Genomic DNA, 21120 nt, shown 5'->3' on the forward strand with positions numbered 1-21120 from the left:
CCGGTGGGTTCTCCGAGCGGTTGCTACGTGCATAATGTTATATCGCTATTGGTTCAGTTAGTAACGTCGTTTGCTTCAGACAACTCTGCACAGTGGATGCGTACTGGCAGAATGATTATTCCAGGGTTGCATATGTCCATGTCGAGACTGGGCTACATCTTGCTTGAGAGATTCAATTGACAGGAGAGATAAGTGACCTCTCAGACCATTGAGTTGTTTCTTTCAATTACTAAATAGAGTACGGGGACAACATTTGATGGATTCTATCGAAGCTTCTCCATAGAAAAGAGTGAAAGGTTGAAGAGGATCTGCAAGTGATTTTTTCCGCAATAGATGAAAATCTTCGATTTCCGTCTCGGGCGGATAGCCCTTAAACCTAATTTTTGACGAAAAAAGAGATTGTGCATTGGCCCTAAAAAATACGAGATCCCATGCACATCATTTTATGCAATAGGTACAAAGTAAAGAAGCAAATTGTTTGAAACATATATTGGATTAATAGAGAATCGTGGTACACAATTTAAAGAAGAATTCACAACATTATAATACGAGAGAAGACCCTGGACAAGAGCCTCAAAAACGAATTAGGCTCACAAAGAAATAAATTCTCATGTTGCCATCTCGACCGAATTCCGGCGTCAATGTTGGTACCAGCATCTCTGGCGCAGAACAGAATATGCAAAATGCAGAAATGCTCATAGAGATCCGCAGATCTTTCATTATCTGTCAACAATCTGAAGAAGCTATAGTTACATTCTCTAGCTGCGATGACTTTTACACACTTGTCTACGCCGAAATGATCGAGATCATTCCCGACCAATACAGTGTATCAGTATAGTATGGGCACTGGACCAGTGTATTGTGATGCTCTCATGGCGTGTAATATGTGCATTTAGATAAGCCGAAGCCTCGTATATTCATACTCCTCTGCTTTTCTCTGGCAGGAGCTGCGAAATTCTAGCCTTCTTTCCTGCTCGTTGCAAAAAATACCAACAAAATTTTGTTCAGAATATTGGAAGAGGCTCCCGAGCAAAGTGCCGAACATTTTATCATCAAGAAAGAAAAGGAATGCATCTAGGAACACGTAGAAATAGACGGATTAGGGCAGAAAGATTGGTTTGCCAAATGTCGTCGGCACCTAGCTACTCGCCGAAGATGCGTCATTACATGCAGGAACGATACGCCAGGGCAAACTTTCAAAAATAAAAAAATAGTCACCTACTACTTTTGGTTTATTCCGATTCGTTATTTTAAGAACCAGCTGCAAAAATGGAGGAGAGCGACATTCTGACAAGGCCAGAGGGGTCAATTGTAGCAGAAGGAGGCGTGGGCGATGTTTCGGCCGAAAATGGAGGAGTGCGGGTCGAAATCGAGAACAAGCCGACCGTGAACATGAGTTCGGTACCAGGCTCGGAGTCTACAGCAGATGCATCATCAACGCATACGTACTCTACGAGACTGAAAGAAAGACAGAAAGAAGAGGAGATAGAGAAGAAGCTGAAGCTCAAACAACGTCAGCACAATGTGGTGGTTCATCCAAGACTCAAACCAGTTCCATTCAAGAGTCTGGATCTCTTCAATTCCAGCACTGGGCTAGGGATGAATGTCGTTCACGAAATTGATGGAAAGGTGTTCTACCAATCGGAAGAAAATCCACACAACCGGAGAGGATTCAAATATAAACCTTGCAGGCCGAATCCTTTGTTTGTATCTAACTTGTATCTGACTACAGAGATGCCTCCTTATGAAGTAGGGCCAAGCTACTTCGACATCGCACCAGGAGTAGTTCACACCGAGGACATGAAATTGGTTTCGACGCAGCAGGGCTGGAGGTCAGTACGGACCAATTGTGGAATTCGTGAAGGAAAGTACTTCTTTGAGTTTAATATTGTAAAGGCTAACGACGGAGATCTGAGATCTCACGTGAGAATTGGTCTTGGAAGAAAGGAAGCCAGTTTGGATGCCCCAGTAGGTTTTGACGGCTATAGTTACGGTTTGAGGGATGTAAATGGTGAATTCATCACATTGAGTAGACCCAAGGAGCCTTATGTAGAAGGAGGGTTTAAAACCGGTGACATTGTTGGCTTTCTTGTAGAGTTTCCATCTTTGCAAGTACAGAAGAAGGCAGTAGACGACTTTGTCGGCGCCAAAAAGAGCTTGATTGCCACAGCTTCAGAACAGAATGGTACGGAAATCAAAGAAGAACACCAGCGGAAAAAGAAGAAGACTGCAAAGAAGGAGGATGTAGTGGAGGAAAATGACAAGTTCTACTGTGAGGGTAATATACTTCGGGACCAGATTCCCATAAGATACAAAGGTGCGTTGTATTACGAACAATACGAATATACAAATACCAAGATCATGGACCATTTGTTAAATCCAGTCACAATATTTGGTGAGAAAGCTGTCCTTGAGAACAGCAACGTCCAGGAGAAGAATAATGTGATTCCTGTTATTCCCCAGCTGAGAATTCGGATCTTCAAGAACGGCATTGAACAGAAGGAAACAGTACATGATCTATACTCGTTTCTTCCCACAGACATCGATAACGAGGACTTGAATATTGCTCCTAATACAAAGCAGCAACAGAATCCTAATTACAGAAATACCGACGACGGGTCACTTGGCTACTACCCCATGATGTCTGTATTTCAGAACGGAATTGTTGGCATCAATGCTGGACCTGATTTCAAGTTTCCGATAGTTGAAGAAGGAGTCAAGCCTTTGAGCGACAGATATAACGAAGCGGTAGTAGAAGAATGGTACTGGGACCTTATCGACGAAGTCGAAGGTGAGTATCTTGATAGCTTTGACATATAGCTTTGTCATGTAGATACTTGAATGAACGAGTCTGTGTATGAAAATAGACGTTTAGACTATAAGTAAATCTTGATTTCATCTTGTACTATGAATCATTGTAGTCAACAGGTCACCAGATTTAAATTTTGAATAGAATCACTAGGAACTTCAGTCTCAGTATTGATAGTTGAGAAGCAGTCATAATTTTCATTCACAACGTTCCTACGTCTACTCCAATTCTTTCCATCTCTGTCTGTGATGGGTCGAACTTGACGTTTCTAGCTCTCGAATACACGTCGTAGCATTTATAATGGAACGATAATCTGATGTCGCCTTCTAACTTCGTTTTTCCCAAGGTCACCAACTCTTTACAATGCTGACATAAATGCATGATTCCACCGTCGGCATCGGCAGTAGTTCCAAACGTGTCTACTAAGTACGTTTTCAATTCACTCAAGGCTCGTATCGAAAGCAAAAGTCGTTCATCCTTAGTAGACACAAACCAGCCGTCATCTATAAGTCTATCTACGAAGAAATCGGCTTCGGCAAGCGACTTGTTCAAACTGGAAGCCACTCGTTGTTTGGCATTGACTCTCCCGATCAGGAACTGGAATCCGTAAGCCTCTACAAGTTCGGCGATGATCCGTTTGATAGTGTCTAGTTCAGGTACTGTGTAGTTGCTGCTCAGGTTGATAACATCATCCAGTATAGAATTGATGAAGACAAAGTAGAGAACCCCAGAAATTTCGTCTTTTCTCCTGTCGATTTTGAAGCCATGCTGGGTTATATTTGTATTGATGGATGCAATGTGTTTGTCAAGAAGTGGCTCAAGTTGCTGGTTCAGAAGATCGAGTTGCTGGTTCAGAAGGTCTTCTGAGTTTGAAAGGTTTGTGAGAATATAACTGAATTTTTCAATTAAAGATCCATGACTGATAGCTTTGACTGATCGCAAATATGTGAGGAGAACTCTGTCAATTTCACTCATAACGAGCCTATATCAAGAAGTGAAATAAGTGAAGAAGTGAAATGGTGAAGTGTGATAGTGTGATGGGAACAGAAAGAGATCTAAAGAACGAACTGTACTTTTCAATATTGCGCTCTGAAAATCTGATTTCGGCGCGTCTCACTAACAAAATAAATTAACTATGGAGAATTTTCACGGAGAAATAATAAGGACTAGTCTGCAAAATGAAGACTCCGATTTTTCGATTCAAAAAGATGAAGTGTTTCTGCGTTCTATAAAAGTTTCGTGTGGTGGGACATTTTGGTCACAGTTGCGTTTGATATTCGTTCGTTGGCTGTTTCTCAGTTTCTCAGTCTCTCTGTGCACCTAAATTGTATACTAGTTGGGTAAAGAAGATAAATGGCCGGATTCAAAAATTTAAAGATATCTTACTATCCAATTCCTGCTGCCTTCTGCTTGAATGCATTCGTATTCGTCTTATTATTTTGACTCGCTTAAAAGTTTTCACCCCCTTTCTCTTATAGTTGCCTGCTGTTATGCAACCCTTGAGCCGCACAGTCCACAAATAGCTGCAACTTCTCAGTATTTCCATTTTGCAGCTAAATCAATTTTTCTTATCTTTATCGCTATTCATCTATATTAAGCAATTTCGCCATGAAGAACGTCCTCTACTGGATTCTTGCATTGGCAACTATCGCTAGTGCATCCAGTGGTCCAGAACCGCCACCCTGTAATCCCAACACCGACAAGAAGTGCTTTGCCAGAGACGCCGCTCTAGCAACATCCATATTTGAACCGTTCACATCCAGTTCCAAACGATTCAGGCCACTAGCAGACTCTCCAGGAATTCTGTACTGTGATAATGGTGCCAAACTTACTATGACCAAACGGTTCGACAACCCTTCCATTGTGTCCAACTTCTATATCCTTTATGGCAAAGTTGAGGTTGAAATAAAAGCTGCTGCAGGAACGGGAATCATTAGTTCCTTCTATCTTCAGAGTGACGACTTGGATGAGATTGATGTTGCTGAAGTATTTGGTGGTGATATCTACGAGTTCCAGACCAACTTCTTCGTCAAAGGGAATACAACTACATACGATAGAGGTGGATATCATCCGATGCCAGTTCCTCCAATGCAAGAATTCAACAAGTATGGAATCGAATGGACTCCTCAAAAACTCATATGGACATTAAATGGGGTTCCAGTAAGAACTCTAACCAACGACACACCCCATGGATTCCCCAACTCTCCCATGGATATCAAGTTCAGTCTTTGGGCAGGAGGAGACCCTGATAACGAACAAGGCACCATCGATTGGGCGGGAGGGATCACCCAATACACACAACTACCATTTTCTATGTACGTGAAAAACATGTACGCTATGGACTATTCTACAGGTATTGAGTACAATTATGGGAATTCCTGGGATGGTAAGTGGATTGAGCTCAGGTCCAATCAAGGTTCCATTTACGGGAAAATGCCCAGCCCAACTACGCTGAACCCAAATCCAGTTTCAGAATCTGAGCTTCTAGGCACAGATACCGTGATGTCATCGATTTCTCAAGAACTGGACGATCATCCTACCACATCTATTTTGAGTTTCGAGACAGGAGGTGAGGAATCATCTGCAATTACTACTCCGACTGCAATTATCAGTAAGGGTGAAACGGCGATTGGAGATGGGAACGACAGATTCCCCTCAAACAAGTTTATTCAGTATTTTAATAGATCGCTCGATGCCACCAGCACATCGTCCCAAATCTCCAACTCATTGTTGAAAGTCGTCTATGTTCTCGTATTGGAGAGCATTTTTATAGTTTTGTGGATGTAGGAACACAATAGAACAAGCAGATCTTCACAAGATAAGAACGACTTTCCACTTCTCTTAATATGAGGCTATTGGAGAAACAAAAAAATAACCAGATATCCGACTTCTCTTGTGTTAATACTTCTGCAAATTTCAAGAACTTCTTGCAATTTAAAGTTGAATGTTAAATTACAGAAGGTGTTGGAGAGATGGTAGCAGAAATAGGTTAACAATAGCAATGTAGACTACGCAAATTCTCTCTACAGAGACGAAACAATTATAGCGATCGTCGAATTTTTCATCACTTCCAAACGGGAAATAAATATTTACCAGGCTAGCTATAACGTTGTTGGTTACCAGAGTAGTCATTCTAGAATTATAATTGGAACTAGGTTTTGCATGCACACATCGGTGGGCATGAGGCGCAGAGGATATATTTGGTTAACATTCTTGAAGAATTTTTTATAAACTATATTGTCCAGAATAAACTTTCGAATTTACTTTCGGGTTAAGCTTCGCCTTTCTGAAGAACAATTCAGCTCTATTATGTCTTGATCTACGCAAGAAGATCTTTGTTGGCAGAAAAACCATCTCGCATGTCGTCTGAGCAGATTGAAAAAGATGTAGGGAAAATTAGATGAATCTCGCAGATGGAAAATAACAATAAGGTTATGGTTTGAGAATGTGCGAACACTACAATGTAAGACTCTTCTACCAGGATGTGTAATTAAGTCTAGGTCGTCTCGTACTTCCAGATACGTTAAAAATAGCGGAGTGAACTTTTCATAGTTTCAATAGTCCGTAACGGAGCTGGTATGGCATAGAAATTAGCACATTTTGGAATTGTGTAAAGAGTTAGCACACCGTGCAGAATAATGGGAAAAAATAGCAACAAAGAGTAGTGTTATTTGGTAAGGTCAATAAGTAGAGGATTAATAAAGTGATGAACGGTATTGCCAGAAATAGATGGATGGCGTAGTAAAATAATAGTAGGAAGTAATAGTTCGTGGAAATATTGGAGGAATAGGCTTCAGCTAAGTAGGGCAAAGAATTCTTCACGATTATATTCTGCTATATTATCAGTGAAAGCAGCGAAAGAGCCAGAGTATCATCATAATATTCAATATATAGAATTGCAGAGACTTCGACTTTACGTGTGTCCCACAGTGGACTTTTTGCATCCATAGCACAATTAGCACAGATAATCTTCCGCAGAGCCCATCGCTCATACTACACCCGGATTAATTGGAGGATCACGTGAGCTCGGCATCTTTTACTCCGTCATCTGATGTCAATAATTCCTGAACTAATCTTCTCTGTCAGGACTCATCAGCAGATCGGTCTTGTCTCAATTCTGCGTTGAATTATATAAACAGGCTTTACTTCGTTCAGTAGTTCGCTCTCGGCACGGTGTTCAGTCAATTGAATTCACAGCTGAAGTTTCGAAACCTTTTTTGAGTCTATCTTTTTCGTTATCAACCCCTGATAGATTCCGATTGAAACTCACTTCCAGAACTTCTAAGTCAATCAACATCGACTTTTTTTGAACGTTTTTAGTATTGATCGAGTCCAGCATAATACTTCAAACTAACGATGCCTGTTCCAGAGTCGATCCAGGGCCTCAGCTTCGTTCTGATTGTCACCAACGATCAAACGAAATTTGAGAAGTTGGCTAAATTCTACACCAGATTCGGCTTCAAATTGCTGAAAAATTTCTCGAAAGTGTCCAACAACGGTGCTGCTTCGGCCTCCAACAACCCACGCTTGCATTTGGGAGTTTCTAACGACTCTTTGAGAGAGGTCTGGCTTGAATCCTTTCCTTTGCAGAACCTAGATGGCAATGGAAATGTGACTCCTTGGCAGGAATTGGCTGTATACGATGGTGATAACTGCGAAAAATTGTGTGATTCTACTTTAATCAAGATTCGGTTGTCGAATTTGAACGTAATCAGTGATGTCGTTAAAAAGTTTCGCTTTTTCAGTACCGATTTGAAGCAAATTAAGGCTATTTTAACTGAATTGAAGTGGACCTTCGTAGAATTAGAAGGCGAAATTGACACCAAGGACCCCCTAGGTAACGTGTTGATCTTCTCCAGCACCGCTAACCCGTTGTCGAAGGAGTCGTTCGGTTCTGCGGACGAGTACTTAACGATAAAGTCTCAGCAGCTTCTTCGGGATTTGTCCAAGTCCTCAGAAGTCGATTCGACATATTCTGAGTCGGTTTCGGAGACAATCAGAAAGAAAAAAATCGCCGTCATGACTTCTGGAGGTGATGCTCCAGGTATGAACCCTGCTGTGAGAGCTGTTGTCAGAGCCGGAATCTTTTTGGGATGTGACATGTTTGCTGTCTACGAAGGCTACTCGGGTTTGGTTAAAGGTGGAGACCTCTTGAAGAAGATGGAGTGGGGAGATGTCAGAAACTACTTGTCATACGGTGGGACTAACATTGGTACTGCCAGATGTATGGAGTTCAAGGAACGTGAAGGCAGATTGTCTGGTGCGTACAATATGATTGTCAACGGAATTGATGCTCTTATTGTGTGTGGAGGTGATGGTTCATTGACTGGTGCTGATTTGTTCAGAAGCGAGTGGCCTTCTTTGCTTGACGAATTGATAGAAACTGCTCGTTTGACCAAAGAAGAGGTCGCCCCATACAGACACCTCACCATTGTAGGATTGGTGGGCTCTATAGATAACGACATGTCATGTACAGATGCAACAATTGGTGCCTATTCGGCGTTAGAGAGAATCACCGAGATGGTGGACTACATCGACGCTACGGCCAAGTCACATTCCCGTGCTTTTGTTGTTGAAGTTATGGGTAGACATTGTGGCTGGCTTGGCTTGATGTCTGGGTTGGGTACTGGAGCTGACTTCATCTTCATTCCTGAAAGACCTCCCAGGGCTGGCAAGTGGCACGACGACTTGAAGACGGTCTGCAAGCGCCACAGAGAAAAAGGAAGAAGAAAGACGGTTGTCATTGTGGCCGAGGGAGCCATCGATGACGAGTTGAATCCCATTTCTTCGGAAGAGGTCAGAGACGTCTTGGTCGAGTTGGGTTTGGACACCAGAATCACCACCTTAGGCCATGTGCAAAGAGGTGGTACTGCTGTAGCTTACGACAGAATGCTTGCTACCTTACAAGGTGTAGATGCTGTCAAGGCTGTTCTTGAGTCTACTCCTGAAACACCCTCTCCAATGATTGGTGTTTTTGAGAATAAGATCGTCAGACAACCTTTGGTGGAAGCTGTGAGATTGACCAAGTCTGTGGCCACAGCAATTGAAAACAAGGATTTCGACAGGGCTATGAGCTTGAGGGATACTTCGTTTGCTGACGCATACTCTCACTTCTTGTCTACCTCTGTAGATGATGATGGTCTGTCTGAATTACCTAAAGACAAGCAGTTGAACATCGGTGTAATCCATGTAGGAGCTGCTTCGTCTGGTCTTAATGCCGCTACCAGAGCTGCTGCCTTGTACAGTTTGTCTCGTGGTCACAAGTTGTTTGCAATCCAAAACGGTTTCTCCGGTTTAATTAAGGACGGAATAGTCAAGGAATTGAAGTGGCTTGATGTCGAGGACTGGCACAACAGAGGTGGCTCGGAAATTGGAACCAACAGATCTTTGCCCTCGGAAAACTACGGGAAGGTTGCTTTCTATTTGCAAAAGTACAATTTGCAAGGTTTGATTATCATTGGAGGTTTCGAGGCCTTTACTGCCTTGAACGAGTTGAACGAAAAGGACGACAGTTATCCTATATTTGCAATGCCCAAAGTAGCTATTCCAGCTACGGTTTCTAACAACGTGCCTGGAACAGAGTATTCTTTGGGTTCAGATACCTGTTTGAACCAGTTGGTTAAGTATTGTGATGCCGTCAAGCAGTCAGCCTCATCGTCGAGAAGAAGAGTATTCGTTGTAGAAGTGCAAGGGGGACATTCTGGTTACGTTGCAGCCTACACTGGTTTAATTACAGGTGCTATGGCCACATATGCCCCCGAATCCAAGATAAACTTAAGAACTATACAAGAGGATATAGACTTATTGTTCAACGTTTTTGCCCATGACAGAGGTGAAGACAACAACGGTAAGATGTTGATCAGAAACGAGCAGGCTAGTACCGTATACTCGACCGAGTTAATCGCAGACATCATCAAAGAAAATGCTAAGGGCAGATTCGAAACAAGAACGGCAATACCCGGGCATGTTCAGCAAGGCTTTACTCCGTCTTCGGCCGACAGAGTTAATGCTGTGAAATTTGCAGTAAAATCCGTTCAATATATTGAAGAGTGGAATGGCTCGTGTGAACGAGACCCGGCTATTGTAGATTACGAGAAGACTGCGTCTGTCGTCATTGGCATCCAAGGTGCCCAGGTCAAGTTTACATCGGTCAAGGAATTATACCAGAACGAAGCCAATATAAAGTTGAGAAAGGGTAAGACCGTCCACTGGAAGGACATGTCTGATGTAAGCGACATGTTGAGTGGTCGCCTCAATTTGCGAGCCAAGAAGCAGTCGGTAAAGTTGCTTTAGATTACCCTTGTCTGGATGCTGCGAAAATAACGTTCATTTCTTTATAAAATATTAATACACATACATGACTTTGTTAGCTGTTAACAAATATCTTGTGCCTAGCGAAAGTAATGCAAGATGGGGTGCTTAACGCATAGACTTGCTTGCCAAAAATTTTGGTCGGAACCATTGTCAGCGGAATGGGCTAATATTGTTCCGTGTAATTACCAGGTTGGAGTGGCCAAGTGTCGTTTTGTATTTTACTGGCTTCGGAACATCCCTGGCTCAGGGGTTTGAATGGGCGTTTGGCAATTGAACAAAATTCTAAATTACACGGAAAAAGTTCTTGCAACCAGGGAATGTTTCCAGGCTCCAAAAATGGCACGAAGAGATTCACCTGGCCCGATTGGCTCAGTATTTATGAGAACGCAAGTGTCCCGGCTGTAAGCCTGGTGTATATTCTCATTTACAAATGGGAAAAAATATGTACAGCAGTATGGAAAATAAAACGAACGTACATGCTCATAATATCCAGTGAGCGCTCGCCGGAATAGGAATTTTGTTCTCCGGGGTAAATTAGAGGACATCAAGCGGCTGGTGGCATGGGAATGAAGAGAATCTTCGACATCAGTTCGAATCCACAGAGTTGACACAAAGCTTAACATTTTGAGGAGGCACTCTTCCGTGGTGTCTAAATTATAGTTGTAGGCTACGCAGCGGAAGTATGGTTGGAAAGCTGTTGGAGGCCGCCCATTTGACAAAAATTATTGTTACCGAGGATCTGAGGGCGGAGCCCAAAAATACCCTGACATGTCCAAAAGAGAGGATGAAACGACTAGTTTTCTAGAACGAGCGCCGTTTGTGAAGAATATTCAGTGTCGAATATTTTTTGGCCTTCTTACCACAAATTGATTAGAGTTAAGGCTCAATTACAAGCGTAGCCAATTTATTTCCACCTTATCGTCTATCTGTCCGAAGTTATTATTTGGAATATCTTAATATCTCCGCACGTCCCAGAACGGAGCTATTGGATTCACAAGAGGAACGACACATATTCTTAGGGCCTATTGTTCGCCTTACAAAGAAAACGATTACGGAGAACGATTACGGTGTTTTCAGCCCCAGAGAACGGCGCAAAATAACCATATGCGCAATTACACCTGCTGGAATCCCAGATTGCGTAATTCTAATAAAGTGCAGCTCCTTGTAAACTCAAATTGCCCTCAGTCTGTGTTACAATTGTCCACGAAAATTGCTTATCACTTTCTGGCGACGGTGTGAAACGATCATACGTTCATATCTTGGTGATCACGTAATACAATTCCCTAAGGAGATGCGATTTACAGATAATGATTTAGTTTCAGTGTGCGCACGCCCACTTTTTTTGTAGGAAATAGCTCTTTCTGGAGAAAAGGGTCGTTGTCGTCGTAAACCCAAGAGAACATATGCGGCTCCTACGAAATAGATAATCTACTGAGCTGGCCCCCAACTATTTAATACTAATAAATAACCTTTTACTGTGCCCTTCAACTTAAAATTTTTGACGCCAGATGCATGACAAGTAAGGTAGGACATACACTTGCAATGATCGAATTTGTTCGTGGTGCAGTCTGCATTTCGCAGGTCAGAATAGCACTACAGAAGTAATTGGCCAAAAAATAGCACAGCACAGCAAACCTTCTCTCATTCTCGTATTCCTGCTCCGTCTCTAGGTGACGTGTCAAAGCCTTGATGTGTTGCCATCATGAAGTGGCAATCTGTTGGTACTCTTTCTATGAATGCCACTTAGTCTGCGGTGCCTGTGGTGCGGGAATGCCTTTATGCGGTTGTATCCAGAGAATGTCGCTCCCGTTTGCGCGACATTTTATGTGCGAGGCAGAGCTTGAGCCGACGCGAACTATGAATCATACAAATGGCCTAAAGTGAAACAGAACACTTTATGACATCTCATAATGGACCACGCCTGACACTACTCAAAAAATTATATTTATCGGCATCATCAGCAAATCGTCAGCTAACGTATACCGTAGAGAAAAATGAAAATACCGAAACTTCCCTATCGACATATGCACACTTGTACCAAACCTGTAGAGTAAGCGTGTCTACTGGGATAATCTTCACTATTGTTCTCATTTTTTTAAACTTTAACGAGAATTACATATAGTCTACGCATTAGTGCCACTCTAGTCATTGTTGCGTGCCATATTTTTTATTCATCATGCACATACTTTTGGAGTGTGTGCACACCTTGTCAGAAAATAATATCTTTCGCAAGCCTGAACGGTCCAGCGAATGCATCGCTTTCCGAAGTATACGAAGTCGTGCTTTCTCTTCATATATTGGGTCCACTCTAAAAATATCGACTAATTCTTCTCTTGGGCAGCGGAAACGTCATATTGAGTCTATGAATGATGCCAGGTACAAAAGCTATCTCTGTACAAGGGGCGCCGAAATCTATTGAAAATGCTCAAATGCGGAGAAGCGGGTAAAGTTTAACCTAGATATGCAAGCGAGTTGGTCCAATTGATAACGAATGTTTCATGTATTTAGGATTAGCGGGCTTATGTGGGTACGATAGGATTGTCGCTGTAGCTTTTAAAGTTAAACTTCACCTCTCAATACTGGCAGCGGCGTCTACTCAAAAATCTAGGAAACTAACACAGGAATTTATTTGATAACAGCGAGTGAACAACTTAAGATTGCAAAATATTGTAGAATATTTTCCGGTCGTGGTTATTGTTCTTTCTTGTCCTTTTCCTATTTCTCGCTACAAGCTAGTAATATTACACTGAATATCAATTTTCTAACGTCATTAAATTGTATGGAATGGAAATTTAAGAAGCGGAAAAATAATCCAACATATTAGGGGCCAATACAAGGGGGGTCCCACATTAGACGTGTTGTCCTTATGGCATGAGGGAAATACATAGCCGCCATGTAGCGCAAGCCCTTGTTTCACAATATTGTGCTACATGGATTCTAAATCTTCGATCGCCTAAACATTCCTCTTATGAACAACAGTGTTTTTGACGTCTTTAATATCGAAGTCAGAATATTGTTCTTTAATACGTCTTAAGACTAATTATAAACCTTCTGAAAACCTAACGTACTTCTATTTATTGTAGGGGGATTATTTATCTGGCAGAAGGTTTAAGTGAAGAGAAGAGAGAAATAACGGGTCTCCTGCAAATATTAATCAGGGTCGTAAAGAATATCTGCGCCAAAAACTCTACTTCAATTTGTAGTAACCTCGGTCAAAAATTGCCGATAGCGGGGGTTAGAAAGTCAATCTACGTGTGTGATTTTATGCTTCATTTGAAGTTCTATAAGAATAATGTTTGCGGGGTGTGTCATATAGTACGCCCAGATTAAGAAGTACCACGTCAGTTGGGACAGCAAATAGGAGAGTGCGTTCATACATAAACTTAGAAAAGAGTGGTTTTTTGCAATTTGCTTCGAACACATGAAGGGTCAGTAGAGAAGAAGTAAGACGGCAGATTCTCCTTCGTTCCACCCTCTGCCAATCATAATAGAAACTGTGATAGAAAAGTACCCACTTCCTATACACGCAGATCGTTTAGAGAAACTAATCAATCTGTGATTGCATCTCGTCAAAAGATTCGATTTAAAGATTAACGCTAAGTGAAAGATACCACGCTATTCAATTGAAAGCTACATAATGCAGAAAGTTTAATGTTCATGGTCCAATGTAAAAAAGCATGCTCATGACTATTTTGGCTTGTATATTATGTTAATTGTTGCCATAGATCTTGTAAACAAGCTTTGTATGGCCCCTTTACGCTTTAGGATATCAATATTTTTACACATCATGCACATATATAATTAAGGTTGCGAAATAAATAAGCAGACAAAAAATTAGCATTTGCGTAGCGAAAAACGCGACATTGGTAAAGAAGCATAAGCTTTTGACATCATAAGCGGAATCCTTGTTGCTTCAATAGGGGAGCTGAGGGCAGCGCTTAGAGAAAACATAGCGTCAAATATGGCCGTAAATAAATAAAAAATATAATACCGACGCCCTTTATTTCTACTCGAAGTAATTCTGTTAACTGAAGAATTTTTGTGACCTTCATGATGCATGGTATTACAACAAAAATGTCGCAATTGGAACTCCTAATTTTTTGTATAACGGGGCCCCATGTCAAAATTTGGTGTAGACAGTGACATTTTGCTGAAAAATTGCTGATAGAAGATAGTTCAAACTCTTTTCATTGCCATACTCTAGCTACATATTGTTCACTGTCATCTTGGTAATCCCCAAGCCCGTTATGGATCCAATGAGATGGGGCAAGTCGCAAGAGCTTGCGGTGTTCGAATGCACACCAGAAGATATAAGGACATTGAATCTACATTTGGATGTAAAGCGAGAATTCAGCCTTGATTTTTCATCAATATGACGTGGAAGATTAATGATTCAACTTTACCCAACAAATTAAGTTCAGTTGGTAGCTTAAACTTGCACTTTCATAAAAGAAGGAGATTCTAGAAGGTTTCGTAAATGCCATGGCGAGAAAGAATAAGCGCTGTTCAGCAAAAATTAACGAGTCAATGAATTCATTTGGACATTCGTATCCGTGCATCCCTGACTAACAGAATTTATCTTAGTGGAAAAGCTGTTACTCCGAAAGTCTATTACTATGCTGAAATGTTTGAGTTCACTGTTCACGACGAGAACAATGAAGTTCGTGGAAAACTCTGCCATTTTGAATCCAATATGAAGTGAATATTTTCAGTTTGCTAGAACCCATTGAGCCTCGAAAACTATTGGAATTTTTATCAAATCTATGATTCATATGAATCAGATCTAGGGAGATGAACATTTTATTGTACTATCCCTAAATCGAAAGTTAAAAGATGAAAGATGAAAGATGAAAGGGAAGTAGACAAAGTTTTTCCTAGTATTCCTTATCAAAGTTCTTAGGCTAACTCATTTCTTTCCATCAACTGCACTAGAGAGACATGTGAATCTCCTGAAGAAGGTTCTCTACATCGAGAACGTTCGATTCAACTAGTACTTTTTTAGACTTAGTTTAAATCAAACAGAAGAAGAATTGTCCAAAACCGTCGTAGCCTGGTGACTTTATCCATTTGCTACCCAATTTGTCAAGTTTCATTCTTGTAATGTATCTTTTTATGAGCTCGGTTTCCTCATTTCCTTTATTTGTTTAGACCTACCTCCAAGTTGTAGAATTTTCCAAGACCCAATCTCCATTCGTCACCAATAAATTGTATGCGAATTTCGCAGCACTCTGTAATTTGTATAATGCACATAAAATGCTAGATCAATTTTTTTTTTTAGGGCCGGCAAAAGTTGATGCAAGAAGTAGTGGAACCAGGATTGTGCATTTGGCAGGCAAGCGGTGCCGTTGTCTATCCGCGGCAAATAACTACATGAACCCAAATAACTAGATCAAATAGACGACAGCTTCTATTTTAGGCGGTGAAAGCAAGTGCCAGCAGAAAAACCTCAAACAACAGGATAGTCCAGAATAGAACAAGACAGCGGATTAAGAAGGACCGAATTCAAAAGCAATCGACACCAATAACTAAAAAGTAAAAAATTGCACTCACATATAAGATTGGCATCAGGTGCAGCAACCTGGAGGGAGACTTAGATAGAGACGACATTCTTTTCTACACATATATGTATATGTACCGCATACAGTATAAAGACCGAGACTCGACAGCTCAGTGTGTACCGGTGCCAAAAAATAACGACCAGAAAAACAAATAAAATAATACTTTTAATGCATGCGCATGAGTAGAAAATACCCTGCACAAAGTTGGTGAAGGAAATATCGCTTTATTTTGATAAATGAATTATTTTATGGCATGGTCCTGCAATATATGTATTATTCCTTCTGATATTATTTTTGGAGTTGAGTCTACTTTTTTTTATTTATTTCGAAAGACCAACCCCATGTGCAGGCAAGCTTCCTTGATTCTGATTTTTATTTTAGCAAATTATCCTCCTCTAGAATCATTTATTTAATCTACTATCCATCCTCATTTGATACACCTTCAGGCCTCGAAAAGATAGACGAAGTAGGACTGTTGATTCTGCTGCCACCCCGTGAGTTTGACTGACAGGCATCCCTCCGCCATTGCTGCCGCCGTCTGTTGGAAGATCCGCTACTACCAAAACTTAGCGAATAGCCATCGACAAAAAATAGAACTCTGACAGTTTCACATCGGAAAAGAGAGCCGTTTCTGCCTGATTGACAGAAAAATCTGAAGACATAGCTTTGCTATCGAGACAAACATCTACTAATAAGGAGCTCCTCGCACAAAGGGAATCATCTGCAATTGTTGCTTTGCATCCCCTAGTTTGTCTGATCAAAGTTTTACAGCGCTTCCCCATATTTTTCAAGCGCTAATTTTTTATCCATCATCATAGGCAGCGCCATACTTGCCTCAGAACCGGTCTGAAGTTTCTAGCTAGTTTGTAGATACCGTCCATATAGTTTGGACCATCTAGCTTTAACCCTGCCGTTCTTTGTTCTACGTTAAATTTCCATCGTTTAGCCGTCGTGAATAATAGAATTAGCTATTTAGCCAATTTGGCATTTTGAACAATTTGAGAAATTTGTCAATTCTGCACCACACCCAAAAATTTGCTCAATATTGTTGATTAAAGCTGATTTAAGCTGAATACGTTACACTTTCACAGCCATGAGTAAAAAGTCACTGGATCCACCAGTCAAAAAGAATGCCTTTGTGCACAAGCTCTATCTGATGCTTAACGATCCTAAGCTCACCCACTTGATCTGGTGGTCTGAGAACAACGCCAATCTGTTTGCGCTTTATCCGGGCAAGGAGTTTGCAAACTCGCTTACCCGTTACTTCAAACACGGGAACGTGGCGTCGTTTGTTCGTCAGCTCCACATGTATGGATTCCATAAAGTATCTGATCCTACCCAATCCTCCACCTCTATAGCTTCATCTGGTGAAAACGCTGACGCAGATTCAGACCAGCCTCCTCCCGTGTGGGAGTTCAAGCATCTGAGCGGGAAGTTTAAAAAGGGTGAAGAAGCACTGCTTATTTACATCAAAAGAAGACCTTCTTCGAATAGCTCACGAAATAGCAACTTTAACGGAGTTCCCAACCATCCCCACCCTCAGCACATGCACCCGCACCATCTTCATCATCAGATGGTTCATCCTCATCTTCATACTGGTCATATCCATCCTGGAATTCCCCACGAGTCTTACTCCATTCAAGGTCAAATACAAGGTCCCTACGATTCTCCTTATGCTACTCTACCTGCTGGTACTCCCATGGTTCATGGAAGTCCCATGGTAGCCTACTCTGGACAGTTCTATCCTCGTCCAGGTGGGCTTCCTCTTCCTCAGCCCAAACTGCTCCAAGAACAGAACCAACCACTTTCGGCGCCACCGCAGCCAGTTTTCATGTCGCAGTCGTATCCCCATCCTGTTCACTATGGATATAGCTATGCTGAACGCCAAAACAATCCTCTGTTTAGACACTCCGAAAGTTCTGCCACGTACTCTGTAGCGCATGATGAGTCACATTCGTCTCCTTCTGTGGTCTCTAGGCACCAGCTGGACCCCAACGTCCGTCCTGCTCTCGCCAAAATTGGTTCAGGCTCGATTCCCGTCCAGGCTCAGCATTATGCTCCCAACTTGCAGTTCAGAAAGATCTGGGAAACCAACCCTACCAACCAACCAACCACTGCTATAACCGCCCAAAACGGCACATCTTCTCCTTCAGCATCTACTCCAGTCTTGGACAATAGACCTCGTAACCCTTCGCTTCTTTACGATCCCTTAGTCCCTGTATCGCCTCCTACTGACCATCACAGATCGCCATCATACTTACCGCTTTCTCGAAACAACTCCAACACCGCGAGTTTCCTGAGGGACTCTGTGGACTCTAGACTGTCGATCAAGCTTCCACCGCCCTCTTCGTTGCATTCGGTTTCGGGTTCTGTGTCAAATTCTGTGTCGGTATCAAAATACCCACAGTCACCAGAACCACCAAGACAACAGCTGCCAGCACCAGCACCTCTACCATTTCACCAGCATCTTCCTCGTAGCATACCGTCCAACTTCGAAGCCTCTCCTCAGCAGGTGTCAGTTCCCCAGCAGCATTCATCGCTTCCCGGCTCTCCTGTTGTTGCCAACGGAGTCAAGAAGCCTTCGCTTATACCTGTGAGCAATGGAATCCATGAACGCTTGAGACCTTCTCTTCTTGAGCTTCATTTTGGTTCTTCGAACGGCTCAAACTCAGCCAAGGGATCATCTTCTTCTGCACCAAGACACCCTCAGGATTCAATAGGATCGTCAACGTCGTCGCACAATTCGGTATTCCTGACGCAGCTGCTGTTACTGTCTGTATCTTCTTCTGTTGTACAGCGTGCTTCGTCGTTCGGCTCGATTTCTCACAACCCGCTCATTCACAAGAACTCTTTCTCCATCAGTCCTCACGACACTCCACCCATCTCTAGCTCAGGCGCAGTTGAAGCTTCTGTCTCTAGCTACAATGCGACAGCCCTGAGCGACCACCGCTCTTCTACAAGTCTGCCATTGTCGAAGTCTGTAGAAGATGTTAACAAAAAGGTCTCTGTAAGGTCACTTTTGGGTGATTCTTCAGCAACCTCGGTAGCCAGCGAGTCTGAAGACTCCGAGAGCAAAAGACGCCGTTTGAGATGATTGCCCAATGTTTGAGGTGATCGCTCTCTGTTTAACTAAAACCCTCAACCCTCAAAAAGTCCCTGCAATACGTCACCTCCAAAATGCACTTTCCGTTCACTTCTACTGAATATTCTTGTAACTCAACTTCATATCCAAGGCTCAAGTGAGTGACTTACTTCAGGTTTATTTCTTCTCTTGATGCCCTTCGGGTGCATCCTGTTTTATAACGAGGCACTCTGCTGTTGCCGAAGAAAGGTTGGAATAGCCCACCCTGCCGTTTCTCTCCTCTGTATTATTAGACAACATTCACGGCTATCTTCTCTTTTTGTCACATAATAGTTGAATATTCCTGCTGGTAAATCTTGGTTGATACTCTATTAGTACATCAAAAACATAAGTGCTACGGTAATTGATTGACTATGATTTCTGCGAAACCTCTAGTTAGTCTACATATCCCGGTTAATGAAAACATTAATACACTACAACTGAATGTAATTTTATTTATGTAGCTCCACTGTTTGTTCGTGTTATTCATTTAGTCCATAAACAATCAACTTCATTATGATGCAATTTGAACATCCACAGCCAGTTCAAAGTGTTCAAGTATTGTCAAAAAGGTCTACCCTTCATCTTCTTCTTGCCCAATTTGTTCTCCAAGAGCATGTTGGAGCCCTTCTTCACAGACCTTGCTTTCAAGATACTGCTTTCGTCATCAGAATCCTCGTCTTGGGGATGTTTTTCTACTTTCCGAATCTTCTGGTTTCTAAGGCTGTGATTGCTTGCACTATTGTTAACATTATTGTCTCCATTTTTCCTTATCTTTTCCTTATTGTAGTCTCTCACCTTGTTCATCAATGCTAGCATGGGTTTCGAAGCATTTTTCGCTGCTCGAGGTCCAGATTCCTGTTTTATAGCGTTCATACTTCCGTCATTTTTCATGAAATCTCCAATTTTACTCACATTTCCATTATTCAAGGTTGTGAGACTTGATCCACTGGGTATGATGGGCAAATCTAGGAACGATTCTGTGGATATTGGATGTTCCTGGCCCGTTTTTGATGTACTGGGCTTCAACCAGCTGAGAGCCTTAGCATTATTCTGGGAGATGGAAAGCTGAAATCGTGCTTGTAGAGCTTCTTTATCTTTAATCTCCTTCCTTCTGTTCACTTTAGACATTTTATCAAGCCGATTTATATATAAGTAGTAGAACAATGAATAAGTGAATATAAGGTATAATATGTGAAATCAATATGGTATAAGTCTAGAATTGATGAGAAAAGCTTCAATAGGTAAATTTGTCTATAAATGGAACACGTGAAAGATATCTAACTAGCCCGTAATGAAATCTAAGAATATAACCGAAGTATGGTTATCCAAAAAAGAGCTCAATATATTTCCATTCATCTATCGGTACATTTAAATTTCGCGAAGATCATCACCAAAATTTCGCACCAAAAATTTCAGGATCCGCTAAGAGAACTTAACATATCTCAAGTACTAAAAGTTATCAAAACAATGAGATAGATACCATTCCACGTCTTCTATTGTGAATGAAGCTGGCAAAAAATACAAAAAAGAATGCGCAAACCCGGAATCGAACCGGGGGCCCAACGATGGCAACGTTGGATTTTACCACTAAACCATTTGCGCAAGAGCAACCTCCGCGACGGGGAATTGAACCCCGGTCTACCACGCGACAAGCGGTAATTCTAGCCACTAAACTATCACGGACTTTGTCTCTCGAGAACTTGAACATTTTATTTAAGTTCATTGGATTTGGCCAGAAGATCCATACCGCAATAATAATTAATAATAATCGATAAAATCACTTTTCCAAGACAATCAATTACATTTTTAGTAATAAGAACTGCAAATTATAGAATTTGGGATTTGTTTAAGTCTACGGTATAGAATTGAGAAAGATCTAAATTCTATGTAGTAAATAGACTAGAATCTAATCATAATTCATTGCAAAAAGGACTTCCTAATCTAGCAACGAGTCCGGTATATTCTTCACATATTTCTATGGATATAACTTGGATTTCGTCAAAAAAAAGGGCTACCATTATTATATCTAGCTTTTACTCTTTAAATAGTTATCAGTATATATTGTTATATGGTTCATAGAGGAATATTAATGCAAATTGTGAAGCTACTGATCCAGTTTTAAAACAGTTTTTACGTAGTTATGTTGTTCTGAAATGAAATTAAAACTTTATCTTGAAATACATTGAAAATCTAAAGAAATTTTCAAAATATATTGACAACGATAAATTAGTCCCAAGCGAGAAGCCAACTTCACTCCATTCTATTCATCTATCATTACTCTACTTTGGCCTTATCAGAATCAACTCGTAAGTAAC

The 21120-nt window shown here is 41.4% G+C and overlaps 6 protein-coding genes across 6 annotated transcripts; 4 read left to right on the top strand and 2 right to left on the bottom strand. All coding sequences in view use genetic code 12, as the record gives it.

Annotated features, from left to right (window-relative positions):
* Nucleotides 1-1392: 1392 nt before the first annotated feature.
* Nucleotides 1393-2820, top strand: ASH2 (transcription factor, contains a PHD finger motif; the record flags this gene model as incomplete). Its single annotated transcript, XM_001382357.1, is given in 2 exon segments — nucleotides 1393-2185; nucleotides 2204-2820. The coding sequence occupies 2 exon segments, from the start codon at nucleotides 1393-1395 to the stop codon at nucleotides 2818-2820; spliced, it is 1410 nt and encodes a 469-aa protein (XP_001382394.2).
* A 262-nt stretch (nucleotides 2821-3082) lies between these two features.
* On the bottom strand, nucleotides 3083-3784 carry PICST_54896 (predicted protein; the record flags this gene model as incomplete). The annotated part of the gene is made up of 1 exon (XM_001382895.1): nucleotides 3083-3784. A coding segment is annotated over one exon (702 nt), but the record flags the coding sequence as incomplete, so codon positions are not given.
* A 708-nt stretch (nucleotides 3785-4492) lies between these two features.
* On the top strand, nucleotides 4493-5236 carry PICST_4167 (hydrolase activity, hydrolyzing O-glycosyl compounds; the record flags this gene model as incomplete). Its single annotated transcript, XM_001382358.1, has 1 exon — nucleotides 4493-5236. A coding segment is annotated over one exon (744 nt), but the record flags the coding sequence as incomplete, so codon positions are not given.
* Nucleotides 5237-6903: 1667 nt separating this feature from the next.
* PFK1 (6-phosphofructokinase, alpha subunit) lies at nucleotides 6904-10178 on the top strand. The gene has a single exon (XM_001382359.1). The coding sequence runs from the start codon at nucleotides 7166-7168 to the stop codon at nucleotides 10100-10102; it is 2937 nt and encodes a 978-aa protein (XP_001382396.2). The 5' UTR covers nucleotides 6904-7165; the 3' UTR covers nucleotides 10103-10178.
* A 5940-nt stretch (nucleotides 10179-16118) lies between these two features.
* On the top strand, nucleotides 16119-19249 carry HSR1 (heat-shock related protein). Its single transcript, XM_001382360.1, has one exon. The coding sequence runs from the start codon at nucleotides 16775-16777 to the stop codon at nucleotides 18773-18775; it is 2001 nt and encodes a 666-aa protein (XP_001382397.2). The 5' UTR covers nucleotides 16119-16774; the 3' UTR covers nucleotides 18776-19249.
* An 11-nt stretch (nucleotides 19250-19260) lies between these two features.
* Nucleotides 19261-20020, bottom strand: PICST_66882 (predicted protein). Its single transcript, XM_001382896.1, has one exon. It carries the CDS (start codon nucleotides 19931-19933, stop codon nucleotides 19367-19369), a length of 567 nt encoding a protein of 188 aa, XP_001382933.1. The 5' UTR covers nucleotides 19934-20020; the 3' UTR covers nucleotides 19261-19366.
* Nucleotides 20021-21120: the final 1100 nt, after the last annotated feature.

The sequence above is a fragment of the Scheffersomyces stipitis genome, chromosome 2 (assembly GCF_000209165.1).
Source record: "Scheffersomyces stipitis CBS 6054 chromosome 2, complete sequence".
NCBI lineage: Eukaryota > Fungi > Ascomycota > Pichiomycetes > Serinales > Debaryomycetaceae > Scheffersomyces > Scheffersomyces stipitis.